Source organism: Amblyomma mixtum, chromosome 8 (genome assembly GCF_055824585.1).
Source record: "Amblyomma mixtum isolate Tamu chromosome 8, ASM5582458v1, whole genome shotgun sequence".
Classification (NCBI taxonomy): Eukaryota; Metazoa; Arthropoda; class Arachnida; order Ixodida; family Ixodidae; genus Amblyomma; species Amblyomma mixtum.
This window is the reverse complement of record NC_143019.1, coordinates 11,054,184-11,068,388: the sequence shown is the minus strand read 5'-3', so window position 1 is coordinate 11,068,388 and position 14,205 is coordinate 11,054,184. Positions and strand designations below refer to the sequence as shown.

The following is a 14,205-nucleotide window of genomic DNA, read 5'->3' as shown; positions in this document are numbered from 1 at the left end:
TTTCAAAAGCTGCGTTGTTTACACCCGGAAGTTTTTTTTTCCGAACTGCTCCCGCAATAGGCACTAAGCTGGGCTAAATTATTCGTCACTCCTGTGTGTCCTTGAGCGGCGCAGTAGCGGTGCTAGACCTGTGGAGGAACTAGCAAGGTGTGCCTTTTCCCAGACGCATCCAAAAAACATTAAGAATTGGTAAACCAGGAGGTGTTGGCAGTACTGACAGGCTGTGTTAAATGTCTCAGCCTCCTTACGTATTGTTTGTGCACTATGCGAAAGTCGGAGAAGCTTTTTATCTCATTTTAATTGCACACAGCGAGGTTGGAGGGTTGGTGAACGTAGGGATGTTAGGCCAAGTGTCGTCCTTTAAAAACGGTGACGAAGAATGGAAAAGTTCTCTTCAATGAGTCTATTAAAAAACGTTTATGAAGAGTAAACGATGCTAGAGCCTACCGTGCTTACAATATTTCTGCCTTCAAAGGCCGGGACATGTCAACAATATAAACTGCACTCTCCTTCCAGTGCAACACTTCGATACCCTCAGGAGAGGCTCGGGTAAATAAAAATCTCGCCAACCCCAGAAGAGGGCGTGACTGGCCAAGTGAAGGGCACAAAAAGAAAGTTAACTGCCCTGAAGAAGATTAAAGGTACTTCATATAGTCTGCACTGCGCTGATACACAAGAGTCACGTAAATGTACTAGAAGACTGATTAATATTTGGCATCTCATTAAGAGCTTTTGAAGGCTACAAAGGGAACTTATACCGCTTTCACTAAATCCTCGTAGTTGCAAAAAGTTTTCCTCGTCGGCGAATCGACATCCCTATCACCACCTCTCAGGAATTGGAGAGAGGATCACTACCCCTCTCTATTTATCCACTGCTCGAGTTGTTGATCACCTTGTCTTCGCCCTGCTTACAGCTAGGCCTTCTGGTTGGCTTATATCTGAAGTTCCTGCTGCGGGCAACCAGTGGTCTAAGGCTTGATTCATGTACCAGAACAATTTTTGTAATTCAAAGCTTTTACCCTATCGTCTCATTACTACGTTATCTGAAAACTTCTCTGCCTTGGCCAGTTCACCGAAGCAGTTGAGGGTATTCTAGACTGTTATTCAAAATATATTAAAATTTCTATAAGGAAATCAATTACCTCTACTGGGATTCCAGAGATGTTCCTGAGTTTAACGCAATTCCACCATCCCCAATTTCAGCCTACAACTTTCAGTGCTCCGTCCTACAGTAAGCTATCGTAGATGCAACCCTCAAGTGTCTACGGCAGGCCACAGTCTTTCCAGAGGTCCATTACATCACTTCCACGAGTCTTTTTAGAAATCCAAGTCTTCATTCGTTCGATCTGCTCTGACGTGAAGTGGTTCTTCCAGTCGCCCACGACTCCTTTCCGCACGAAGCCGGCTCCCTGGTGCACCTCTACTTCTGGCGGCAGGTTCTCCATTAGTTCGAATGACTGTGCCTGTTCCTTTGCTGCCTCAATCATTTTCTTCACTCTGTCTTGGGGTTTCCCGTTGTAAAAGGCCTTCATGTTCTCCAGGCTGCATGCCTGTAGGACTCGTTCGAGTAGTCCTTCCTCTTCGCGCAGAGCGTCCCCGTGTTTTTTGCCGAGAAAGTCACCGATTCTGAGCACTCCTTCCCTCGTGTCCGCCTTGAGTTGCTCATAAGTGATGAAAAAAACGTTGGCATCATGTCGGCGTTCGTACCAGGGAATCACATGGTCAAAGAAGTCCCCGTAAATAACCTGAAAAGTAAAACAATGTATTTTTTATTGTTATGAGCCGGGTACAAAATGTTCCTGGCTATTACCACAGTATCAGGAATGAAATACCATACCTGCTTTATGAAATACCAACCATTTCTTACCTGAGCGTTCGTTCAACTTAACTTTTCTGTCTTATAGGAGTGAATTAAGCGGCACCTAAATCAAACCCTCTAGTTTACTATCTCTAGTGAGCGTACCACTTTCTATATAGTTGTGTAATACGGGCTTTTACAGGCAGCTTACATCTGAGAACCGCCGGTCATGCAAAACGTGCATGCAAGTGTAACGTACGTGCAGCACCTCTGGGGGCCACCATCTAGGTGCTTCCAGACATGTAAGCGTTTAATTCTATCGACTCCTTTGGCAACAAATTGCATGACTGAATTAAAATTTGTAGCCAAGGAGGCAATACTTTGTCGATATCAGTCAAAGGTACTCCATATTATTTAATAAATCCTTTGGAAGATTTCTAAGTCACAGAGTAATATGGCAAGGTGGCAAGATGAATTTTAGATAAAATCGGTGACCGTTATTTGCTGCATTCTCTTCAGTCTTATCGTACACATTTTGCACTCGAGTTTTAAAATTGCATTTATTATTTTGAAACATTTTTCGTCCTTCGCGCTCGGGGTGCACAAACGTCAATTCATTCTGAACGAGAACAGCGTGTTATTTTACTTCTAAGGAAAAATTAACACATTTTTTTCATGGATGCAGCGGCCTTGTACGCCGAATCCGATAAGCGGCGCAGAAAAAGAAATCATTTTGGCCGTTAATGATCTCTGGTAACCCTGGCCTTCGTTCTGTGCATTCGTGAGAAACTGGGGACATTTACGAACTTTTTTTGCAGATAAGGGATATATTCTTGCGCTTGATATTGATGGACATAACTTCACATGCACGTTTGTGTTTACAATGACGCAATTGGCTCGAAAATAGCAATGACATTCCTCGTGGGGAAGGTTTTTGCGAGAACAATTGCGCTTTTCTTTTGTGTTTTAGACTTGCGAAATTACGAAATAAATCTCTAAACAGAGAATAACGACACTGTGAAAAGGCTGTTGAGAGGAAATCATTGCGACAGCACTTCTGAAACTGTCTTCTTTTGAAGACGCGGACAACAAAAAATGACCCAATCGATGTGTGCGCACAAAAGCACGCATTTGATTTAAGTTTACGCTGCTGGAGAAGTTAATAGCTATGACAGGTACTTGCTGGGTCGACGTCGATAACAGCAAAGATGGTAAAGCGGGAAAATCACTCCAAATATCTGCTGTGCCATGGCTCAGCTGCAGCTGACGAAGGGGAGGTTTCAGGGTCGGAACTGAGAAAAAAAAATCTGCTTCGACTGCAATTAAATTTCATCCACCCGAGGCCACATTTTTTTGCCAAGTACACAATCCCGGGAAAACTTCGTACGTTCGCAACATGCAATAATTGTAATTTCAGAAACGCACAACATTTCATTAATCTGGGCGACGAACGACTGCTTCTGCTGCTGATGATGATGATGTCCTCAGGCTGAATGGCACGTACCCACGGCTGGATTCAAAACAAGAGAGCTTCATTTTCTTTTTCTTCCAGCCTTGTGTAATTGCTGTTTCACATGAGCCAATTTAATATTGTCACCCAACTGACAGGACACCTAGACTTAGGCATTCAGTAGTACCTTCTCATCTTTGATTGACCGAGGTACAATGGACATATATATATATGCATTCTGAAATGTAGCGCTATGTGTATTGCAACTTTTTATTTTGCACTATTTGGTCCTTACAGCTTCCTCTTCCAAAAACGGCTAGCAAACAATTTTTCTCGCCTTCAGTTATAATGTGTCATTTAAAGGGACATGAGGTTTAGAAATGATGCTTCTTCTTTACATTTTTGTCGCTGACATGAATTCTTATCAGTCATAATGAAGTTAGAATAACAAATGTAACGTGGGCATACGACCAGCCATTTTTTGATTCAAAGAGCAGTTGAAATCGTCTAAAATGTTGAGCATATATTGTCCGCTCGTTAAAATAGCGGTATAGTGCGTATACTTATACCTTTGGTGTCATTACATCCCTCCCGCTTTGGATATCTACAATAAAAGTTGGAAAATGAAACCTTCTTTCACTTAAAAAATCTGCTGCTTAAAGAAACTGCGCCATTTTTTATTCCTGCGTCTTTTTTTCAAGAAATACCTAAAAACCAGTCGGCCCTGTTAAAGCAAATGTTACCATCAGAATGAACGCACAAATATATCTGGAACGAAACTCCTGAGTTACTATCGTATAATCGTGCATGGAACACCACTTTTTCCAGGTTTTCTAGAAACGTATATAAACAAACTTTGCGTCTTTTCTAATTAGTGTGTCGTCTCTTGGTGCAGCTCTCCCTCTAGAGCCGCAGTTTCCAGAGTTGAATTTCTCACTCTTCTGCGTAAACTACGCTCTCCCTTTATTTCCAATGCAATATGCATGCGTCGGTAGATATAACTATGTCCCTCTAGTGCGTTGTTTTATTTGCCTTATTTGCCACCTAACAGAGGCACTTGAACAGTCTTAAAATTACTTTTGCTTAGCTTTACTGGCTGCCCTGTAAAGTTAAGCAAAGTTAAGTTAAGCATGCCCTGTAAAGATAAGTCATGGACAGGGCCAACAAAGGCAACTCACCTTTCCATTCAGGTACATAGAAATAAACTTCTCGAAGGAGACATCGGTGATTGTCTTTGGCGTGATGCCCTTGATGAAGTGGTAGTAGGAAGCAGCGCAGTCGAAAGGGTTTCTGGCCACGTAAATATATTTTGCCTGCTCGACGGGTTCAAAGACGCTTATTGGAAGATGTGTAATGAGGGGACCAATTCGTGAGGGATTCTCAGCCGCCCCGGCTCCGGTCATCTCGATAAATGGGGACAGAAGGCTGAATTCACCGATGTCGGGACAAGGCTTCGCACGGGTCAAGATGTTCCAGACGATGAACTGCGTCCAGTTCGTGCCACACTTGGGGTAGGTTACAATGATCACGTCTCCATCTCGAGGCTTGTATCTGATGGCCGAACGGACTGCTTCGTCCCGAAAGAAGTTGTGCATCCATACTCCGTCGACGTATCTGTATAGTGATTCGTCCATGGTTTAGCTGGAACTTCGGCCCTTTAGGAGAGGTTGGGAAAAATGTGGCTGTGGTCAGAAAGCTTTTGCTCAGCAGAGGACGGAACACACCAAAACAAGTGAAGATCAAATAAGGCCGCAAAGTAATTAGTGTTTCGATTTTCACAGTCATGCTCATTAATGTTGGTTGCCCAATGTTTTAACACTAAGGCGTCTGTACCGGCCTGGACTGCTGAACAAAAAGGAGTACTACAGCGCTGATGTTTGACAAGTTCTATTCAAAAAGCACATTTTGCAGAGGCGTTTCTCCTCAGAGTTTTTAGGTACAGATATACGAGATGAACTCTCATGAAGATGCCATTAAAAATGTGTAATTTTGATGCCCATGAATTTTCATCACTTAAGGCCAGCTGCCCAGAGAGCACCTGCCGCAACCTGTCTTCGCCTAATCAGGGTGGGGTAAGAAATCTCTTTCCCTAGGAATTCAACCTAACGAAGCCGAGCACCAGGCCGGGGACGCTTTTTACCAAGGGCATGACCAATGGGTAGTACTGGTGATCGAACCTTACACCGACGTCATGCGAGATGGATGCTGAAACCACTAGCCCAACATTGAGGTAGAAAGAAAACGTGTAGTCTTCTTACTCACCGCAATGCTGCATGCTTTCTGGGAAACCTTTATTTGTAATCTTACAACATTTTTGAAGGCTTTAGGATGACTCAGCAATAAATATGAATCTTTTTCTGCGCTGCCTTTTTCCTCTTCACAAATTCTGTATTGCTGAGCACTAGTGTTTACTTCTTCGTCAGATATTGTTATCGTTGCGGTATTTTATTATAATCTTTATAGCATTAAAAGTGAGTGCTTGATGACGCGCCATGTGCTCGATTTTAAATCTTCAAACTCTTGCCGTGGAAAAATGTGAAAGGTGGAAACAGGAAGGAAACATATGAATGCAGAAAAATATCTAAGACTTACAGTCAAGGTCAAAAGCATTAAGGCTTCAGCCAGATAACAGAGCCATAACGGCACTATTAAAAGTCGAATGACATTAAAATGCTAGCAGAAGGTTTCTTCTTGCGGTGGAGATGCTTTCTGCTTGATTTGCGCTTTGAATGATGCGCTACACGCAGCATTCTAGGGACATTCATTTCGCTCCATCTGAACGCTATGGCTTTAGTACTTTTGACCACGACTACCTGCTATTGGCTGGATCCTTTATTCAAAAGCTTGAAGTACTTGCTGCGAAAAACGACACTTTAATAAGGGAGCGAACATGCAGCGCGCGTCTTTTGCGATTCAAGCATTTGAAGAAAAAAAAGAGAACTAGCAGGTAATTTATAAAGTTAATCTGCACTGAGCGCTTTTCATAAACGTTTTACTCTGATATTGATCTCCCTAATGCTGCACAGAATGTCCGTCATCATGCGTGCATTAAACAATGCCACTTACCATGCCTCATAAAGCGGCATAGAACTGTAAATTCTAAATGGTCCCTTAAATCGCTCAAGTTAGCGCCCGCGTCTTCTGACCTCAGAGATCATCTTCAAGCTCTGAATCACAGCTCTAAGGTTAATAAAGTGAGGCATATTTATGACAATATAGGATTCAAAAGTCTCTCTCCGCATTATTTACTAAAGCGAAAACTGCGCAAATAGGTGGCTGCAGTGTCATAAAATAAGAAGTTATTTAAAGCAGGCAATTAAGCAACAAGCCCAACATGCAGTAAATGTCTGACAAATGCGTGGTGAGCAGTTCCTTTGAATTAATGAATAATTTTTAAAAAATGATCATTTTATCTAATTAACGCCCCGTTTGTTGCAAGAAATCTCGGTAGAAAGCAACCTCTATAAATGGTATACTATGTAGAGCTTAAAGTCAATAAGCTTCATATGAGCGATGGAAAATGCTCTACAAGAGAGCTCCAGATTTATCTCTGCAACGAGGAGTTGCTTAAAGTTCGATGGCGTCGCTCACCACTCTGGCTTTTTTGGAATTTAGCTGGCACCAAAATGCGGTCACAACAGCCGGGACTAAATAATAAGTTCCTGGCCAGCCTCTAAGACATTGGGTACAGTGTACCATTATGAGTTTCTCATCTCCGTACAGCTTATTTCGAAAACGTGGTATGTAAATGCGTCTTCTCGTCCTACCCACTTCTGCGGACAAAAATCCGTGCATCCTGATATATCGGGTTTCAGTTAGCTCCCCAGACTGTTCGGCTAGAATTTCTGTGTAAATATTCTAACGGTCTTTTAGTTAGCATTTCCGGTGTACCATTCTCCATAGCTTTTATTTTATACTCGTTGTCCTTAGGTTTCACTTGATCCAATAGCGACTATACTTCGATTCGTGTCGAAGATTATAAGGCTAACCAGAGCATTCAGAGTTTCAGCCCCCCTTAACTTCAAAAAGCTACTTCACTTTTGAGTACGATCAATACTGAAGCGTACATGTTATACCAATGGGTACAGAGCAATCGCCGGCAGCTTGCATAGAAGGCTACTGCACACTGACTAAATGCGAATCGCAAGTGAATCAAATATTGCATTGGCAAGCTCACCTGAGATCTCTGCGTAACACTCTGGCACCTATCACGAGCGCACGTTTCCTCCAAGACTGCCTGCACAAGTTTCCATACAAACGCTCCTACCGGCCCTTACCTGAGGGGATAAAGCCGATTTCCCGCGCATATATCAATCACGAGAACGCAATAACAATGTAATCTCGAGCTCAAGCACTCGTGGAAAAGTGGGGTCAGCTCAGAGAGGGCGTTTCTCGCCGCAATCTAGAAGGGGCAGCAGCCATTTCCAAGGCATCATAAGATAAGACGCAGAGGACGGTGAGCCAAGAGTCCGGGCTTATTTGTGAAGGCCGGAAGTTGAAGTGTTTTGGTGGTCTGTGGCCTGGAAGGCAGACGTATAGTGGTAGCGTAGCTTACACAGAACCTGATACGTTCAACAAATGGCGGCTGGTGCTCCGGAGTCAGCGGCACCTTCAAAGCGGGTGGACAACAAAAGAATGGCATCACAATTAAAAAAGAAAATGTGACGTGGCACTGTAAATGCCATTTAGCGGCAAAAAGAATTGCTTGAATGTGTCGAGGTTCAGCGCGACTTCTTGATCAAAACGTTTTCGCGCTTCTAGATACCTTTTCTGGACGGAATCTCTTCGTTGCAGATTTCTTTCCAGTACTCCAAAAATTGAATAAAAAATGTTCGCAAAAGCAAAGATGTCACCTAGGCGCCCTTTGTGCAATACATCTGAATTCGCCTAGATGAAACGCCCTGAAACACCCCTGCGGAAGACGTTCTGAAATTCGTTATCCGCCTTCCCTGGGTTAGGTCTTCCTTCGCTAATTATTTATTCTGTTAACATAAATGTCTACGTTATGCAGCACAACCCATTTCGTACTAAGGCGGGTTACCTTCAGGAACTAACCTAACACAATCGACATCACCCACAATAACAGCAACCTTGAGTTCAGCAATCTTTAGCGCAAAATAAAGTGCATCCATGTGCAAGCGTTTTTTTTTTTTTTTTTACTCTGAATCAGTCCTATAAACAAGATAATAAGTGCCCAGCCACGGTGGCTCAGTGGTTACGGCGCTCGGCTGCTGACCCAAAAGACGCGGGTTCGATCCCGGCCGCTGGTGCTGAGGCGAAACTGTAAAGGCCCGTGTACAGTGCGATGTCAGTGGACGTTAATAAACCCTAGGTGGTCGAAATTTCCGGAGGCCTTCACTACTGCGTCCCTCATAGCCTGAGTCGCTTTGGAACGTTAAACCCTAATAAACCAAACCAAACAAAGATAATAAGTATTAAAATTGATTGTATGAAAAGGAAAGGCGGCTGACAGTGATTCCTTAACCGCACCCTTAAAAGATAAGATCACGGAGGCGACGAAAACAGTAGGAGAGAAAAAACGCAGTAGTGAAGGAGTCGGAGTTAAAGTCGACATGGCATTCGTTTCCTTCCAGTAACATCCCACAATACACGGGTGTCTTATGCATTTCGTCTCGATCGAAACGCTGTCTCCGCTGCCACAATTTGACTAAACCTCTGCACCCTAAATCAGCAACTACTGAGCCTCTGCGGAGGGTTAATCAGGAGGTCAGGAACTGAAACAGCTTACAGGACATACGAGCAGTGGCCACACGCAGTGACATGCATTCGGGTGATTTATTAGTTAACGGCGAATCCACCATCAAACCAACCATCCCCAACCGCCTTATGCACTGCACAACTATTCGGTCAATCATTTTGCGGAAAATGTAGTGGTCCGTATTACCCATTCCATTTCGGCAGACGCTTAGTCATTTCTGTGCTTAATTGTGACAGAGATTAGAACGTGAGAGAGAATCATCGGTTAGAGTCCAACATCTGAATGTTAATAGTGTTATTCTTTCGCTTGTGGTGCTACGTCCCGAAGAATTTTGTTTAGAATTTTATGCACTTGCAATCCAGATATCCATTTGAAAGTTACCAGGTTTGAACATCTTCCGGCAAAAAGCACTGCGAAAAGCAAAAAGTTTGTTAAAATTTTTTGACAACCTTTCTGTGACTCAAAAAAGAAAATGCAGTGTGCTAAGTTATAAGCGGTTTAACGTTCCAGAGCAATGCATGAGCCATTAGTGATTCCGTATTGGAGAACATCCCAATAATTTCGGCCGCCTGGGGTTCTCCAAACTAAAGGGACATCCCCTAGCACAGGGGCGATTTTTCCTTTCACCTTCACTAAACTGCATCCGCTTGGCAGAGATTTCATTCCGCACCCTTGAGATTTCTAAGCGAACGCCATTGCCAGAAGAGCACCTCCACATATTTAAAAAGAAAAAAGCGCACGCACACCACATAATATATTTTTCCAACCAAATACACCTCAGCGTTTTGCTCGTTTTAGTAATCGCCATGTTTCCTAATATGAGAAAGGCGCATAGTTTTTTTCTTCTCCATGGTGTCAAACTTGTTCAGTTGTCTGAAAGATACATTATTCTTAGCCTAGCTAGCACATTCAGCTCTGTAATGTGAAGAATAAATATTTGAAGATATAGGCACATAAAGGCCTCTATTCTGGGCTTGTGGCGCCGTTTTCTTATTCTTAGAGTACTACGCAGCAACTGTAAGTTCCACAGTTGGGCTAAAGCGTCTCTGACACGAGCCCAATTCGACGACCACGTTAGCTTATATGCTTTGTAAAAGTAGACCGCCGCTGTTTCGCGCTTTTCAGAGTGTCCAAAAAGAGTCGCCATGAGGAAAATCTCCAGGCCCAGAAAACTTGAGCAAATAATATTCGTGTTCCACAAGGCCACGAACTAAAATTAATGCGTAAAGGAAAACCCATCAACTCTCCCAAATCTGAGCCTTAATGAGCATATGGACTAGGATAAGGGCGTACTTGTAGATGAGAAGGCCGGATTAGCTGTGGTGTCGGTTTTCGACCCCACAAGAGGACGACCACTCTGAAGCATGTTTTTGTTCATGTTTGTAGTACTTGATTTCAACAGGCACTTGTAATGTGACAACATATGCCCATTCCGTGAACATATTTGAGCATCGAACTCTGCAGCAAGATGCAAAATTTGTTCTGCTAATACCATAACCTCTTACCGAAGGGTTTATAATAAGAATTTAGCCTGGTGTGATTTTTTTTGTTTCTTTTTCTTCTCGTGTAATGAAGAAAATGCAGCAGTGGTTAAGCAACCTCTTTTAATACAATAAGTTCGCTGTTTTCATACAACGCATCTTGTGCCAGCAAGCCCTAATAAGGTCTGGGCTGTTTGCCTTGACCTTGGTTGCCAGGAAAGCGAGAGATTCTGGCAACAAAGCATTAAAAACTAGATTTGTGCCCTTTATTCTATTTCCTCGAATTTGTCGCGGCAAGATACCCGCTTTTTCTATGACAAATTGTTATTTCTTTCCACTGTCCTTGCTGCTCACTTAATATTCTTCTTTCGTCCAGAGTGCATTTAGAGCCTGCGTGTTTATTTCTCCACTTTTCTCGCTTATATTTTTTACACTGAATATTTGAATACATGAACGGTGTAAAAAATGGCTCCGATTCTGCGCGTGCTGCTGTAGCCCTCCTCCGCATCTGTTCACGCGCTGAGCATAGCCGCCTAACGAAAGGATAAAACCAGTTGCCAAATCTGTTTTTCTCAATTTATCAGGCCATTCTACGATATCACGCAGCAAGAAGGAAACGCGAACGCAACTATCATGACTTAACCCTACGCGTTACTAGTCAAGATGTAGCTCGTTCGGAATACAAAAAAGTAGGGTCACAGCTATCAGCCCGCCTTGTACGAACCTCCACAACTTCGAATGCGCTTTTTTTAATGAAATCAGTTGAAAAGTGCAGATGACGGGAAGGATAAGTCTATACTTGCTTATTTTGCACGTGCCCTTGCGTCGAAAATGGCACCTATTCTGCCGTGAAAGTGCATTTTCTGAAATATTTCAATCTGTATATTAATCACATAATACGTCACTCTCTGGCTCTGTCAGACAACACATGTTGTCTTGATTTATCAGGGCCGTATGAAGACATATTTTGTAAATGAAAGCTTATCAAATCAAAGCTATATTTTGGCTCCTTATGTAGTTTGCCACCTGCAAAAGGGCGGCATATTAGCATCATTTCCGCTCCTTTAGGCTTCAGGTTACCTGAGTACGCTCGCGACATGACATTTCTTAACTGAATATCTTTGACGACCATATATCACAAAAACCGCGCACAATATCCTTAGAATATCCCATATGTCCCATATCCTAGGTTCACGCGGCCCGAGTACGCGCGACCCGCCTGACCACTCCTGCCAGCACGTTCTTCCAACCGCGCAGATGCTTATTGAGAAGTTCTCATTCGCTGGTTCAGCACACTAATTTCTGGACGATATAAATATTATGACCTAATCATTTCCCTATTGTCTCCCAATTGCAGGCGAGGAAAGATGCAATTTTTCAGACGAGGCCGCGCCAAGTACGAAGCAAGGAGAGGGCCGACGCATCAATAGATCACATCCTGTGGGACTGCAAAATAGAGCCACCTCCGGGTGATCTAGTTACAGCTCCTTCACTCGAGCGGTGGGAGACCGTGCTAGCTAGCTCTGACCCCAGAACGCAAGTTTTGGCGGTGGAGTGGGCTGACAAAGTCGTCGAGGGCTATGTACTCTCGACCACTTAACGCGACCTCTTGCCAAGCTCTTCCCGGCGAATAAAATGTTTTACAATCAATCAATAGATCAGGATACTCTGAAAGCAATAAATGCCTGAAACGACCAGGAAGAGTTTTCATATCTAATTATATAATAGCTAGCGTGTTTACAAACATTCAGCAAAACAGTATCAAAGTGTTTGCATGTAACCGTAGATCTATGAACGATAAACACACCCGAGTGGGTAAAAAGAGCACTGAAATAACACTGCAAATAATTCTAGATGGTAGAAGTTCTCCTTCCAAATATTCGAATAGCCATCTTCTTCGTATTGCTTATTTTAAAAACAGAATTAGAGTTCTGAGCCGTAATTTCAGTGAAGCTTTAAAAATGCGAAACGTGGACGGGTATAGAGTACGTTTCATGGTCTATAGGCATAAGTAATAATAAATTAACAGAAATTGAAAGGGAGCCGCTCAAGCCTCTGAGAACTACAGCCAAGCTATAAGGCTTTTTGCAGTGGAGAGCTCTGCATCGGCTTGGACGCAGAGACGATAATTATAACAAACCCTTTGAAATTTATTCTCAAAAATCAAAACTTGATGCAGTCCGCCAGCTTTTCCTCAGCATAGCAACGTCCTAACCACTGAATGGCCTGAGCTAGTGCTAGAATTAAACGTCGATCGTATTGCTTGGCATGGAAAAGCAAACAAACATGTGTCTAAGGCACGGGTGTCGCGTGCACCTGGCGCATTCTCGGGACTTAAAACCACAAAAAAGGGTCATGCGAGGTATCGGAACCTATTGCACACGTCCTCAATGTGCTAATGATTGGTTATTCTGCCAGCCTAAAATGAGTTGCCTGGCCAACGATTCTTTGCTCTCTGTTTCTGATCGAAACCCTACACGTTGCTCATCAACAAGCAGCGCACATCTATGCCGATCATTTAGGAAACAATAAGATATCCAACAAGATCAGTATAAACAGGAGCCCAATGTACAGCTTCGTATCCGGCTCAATATCAGTGCCAGTATCAACACCTTGTGCTTGAATATTTCGCGAGCAGCGCAAGAAAAAATGGCTGCTGGCGTTTTAGCATTCGTAAGAAACATATATTTTACGAAAGCACAGTTTTATGTAGGTGGATGCCATCGCTACTTACTTGATAGAGCGATTGAGGGGCCCAGGAAGCCAATTATGCGTGTGAACTTTTTCATCGCCAATGCCAAATTACCCGTATACACCAACCCGCCGCAGTGGCTCAGTGGTTATGGCGCTCAGCTTCTGACCCGAAAGACATGGGTCTGATCCCGGCCACGGTGGTCGAATTTCGGTGAAGGCGAAATTCTAGAGGTCCGTGTACTGTGCGGTGTCAGTGAGAGTTAAAGAACCCCAGGTGGTCGAAATTTCCAAACCTCTTCATTACACCGTCCCTCATAGCCTGAGTCACTTTGAGACATTAAACCCCAATAAGTCAAACCAAATCAATGTACACCGGTGGCCTACGCTGCAGTGGCGTTGCAGTGCAGTGCGTTGGCGTTGTCAACGCCGACGCGTATTGCTCTAGTGCCGTGTTTCCTCCACAGTGTTGTTCTCGCCAACGCATAAACCGCACATCTCTATGCCATCTTGCGGTAAGGGCAGATAGTTTTATTTTTCTTTCTTTTTAAAAGCTCCTTCTAACATGTCACTACCGTCATATAGCTCAAAGCGCGGATGTCAGCGTGATAGCAGTATTAGTTGATGAAGAACAAGATTTGCACTGCATAAATGAATAAGACGATGTGCAATGCACTCAGCGAGAGTGCGTTCCAGCCATTAAGCCTAAGGACACCATCATCATCAGTTTTACACGAGGCGTGCAAGGCTGCGGTGATAACCTGGTGCTCTCGCGCAGTGAGCATCCAAGCTGATCTCTTCCCGCTGCCACGGGGTAGAATCCTAGTCGCGGATATTTACTTGATTTCTTTTTACTTATTTCTTTCTCATCTCTCAAACCCACAAAAATTGCTAGGTCTTGCACGGGGTTTACCAATCGTAATAGTGTGTTCGCGTTAAAATGCGTGCATTGAAAGTTCCATTTACTCTTGCTTACCCTTAATCCGTCAATTGCACTGTTTACACCGACTCGCCTTCTACATTACCTGCTTGTACCTGCTCCCGCACTTTGCCAAAATCCACAGGA

General features: G+C 43.4%; 2 protein-coding genes across 3 annotated transcripts in view; one reads left to right on the top strand and one right to left on the bottom strand.

Moving 5' to 3' along the window:
* Nucleotides 1–14,205, top strand: part of LOC149331310 (uncharacterized) — a 164,728-nt gene that overhangs the window by 115,112 nt on the left and 35,411 nt on the right. The gene's annotated exons all lie outside the window — the stretch shown is intronic.
* Nucleotides 281–7,582, bottom strand: LOC149331312 (sulfotransferase ssu-1-like). Of its 2 annotated transcripts, none has more exons than XM_089556448.1 (3): nt 7,426–7,582; nt 4,427–4,903; nt 281–1,745 (listed from the first exon to the last, which is right to left on the bottom strand). In XM_089556448.1, the coding sequence occupies exons 2-3, from the start codon at nt 4,880–4,882 to the stop codon at nt 1,263–1,265; spliced, it is 939 nt and encodes a 312-aa protein (XP_089412574.1). In that variant the 5' UTR covers nt 4,883–4,903; nt 7,426–7,582; the 3' UTR covers nt 281–1,262. The 2 variants fall into 2 exon arrangements, with proteins under 2 accessions (XP_089412574.1, XP_089412575.1); XM_089556449.1 differs by having other exon boundaries at nt 4,427–4,862; nt 7,426–7,563.

Coding starts and splice junctions, on each gene's coding strand:
- LOC149331312 (XM_089556448.1), bottom strand. CDS start 4,882: ATGGACGAATCACTATACAGATACGTCGACGGAGTATGGATGCACAAC. Junction 1,746..4,426: donor CTATGTACCTGAATGGAAAG/GTGAGTTGCCTT, acceptor TTTACTTTTCAG/GTTATTTACGGGGACTTCTT.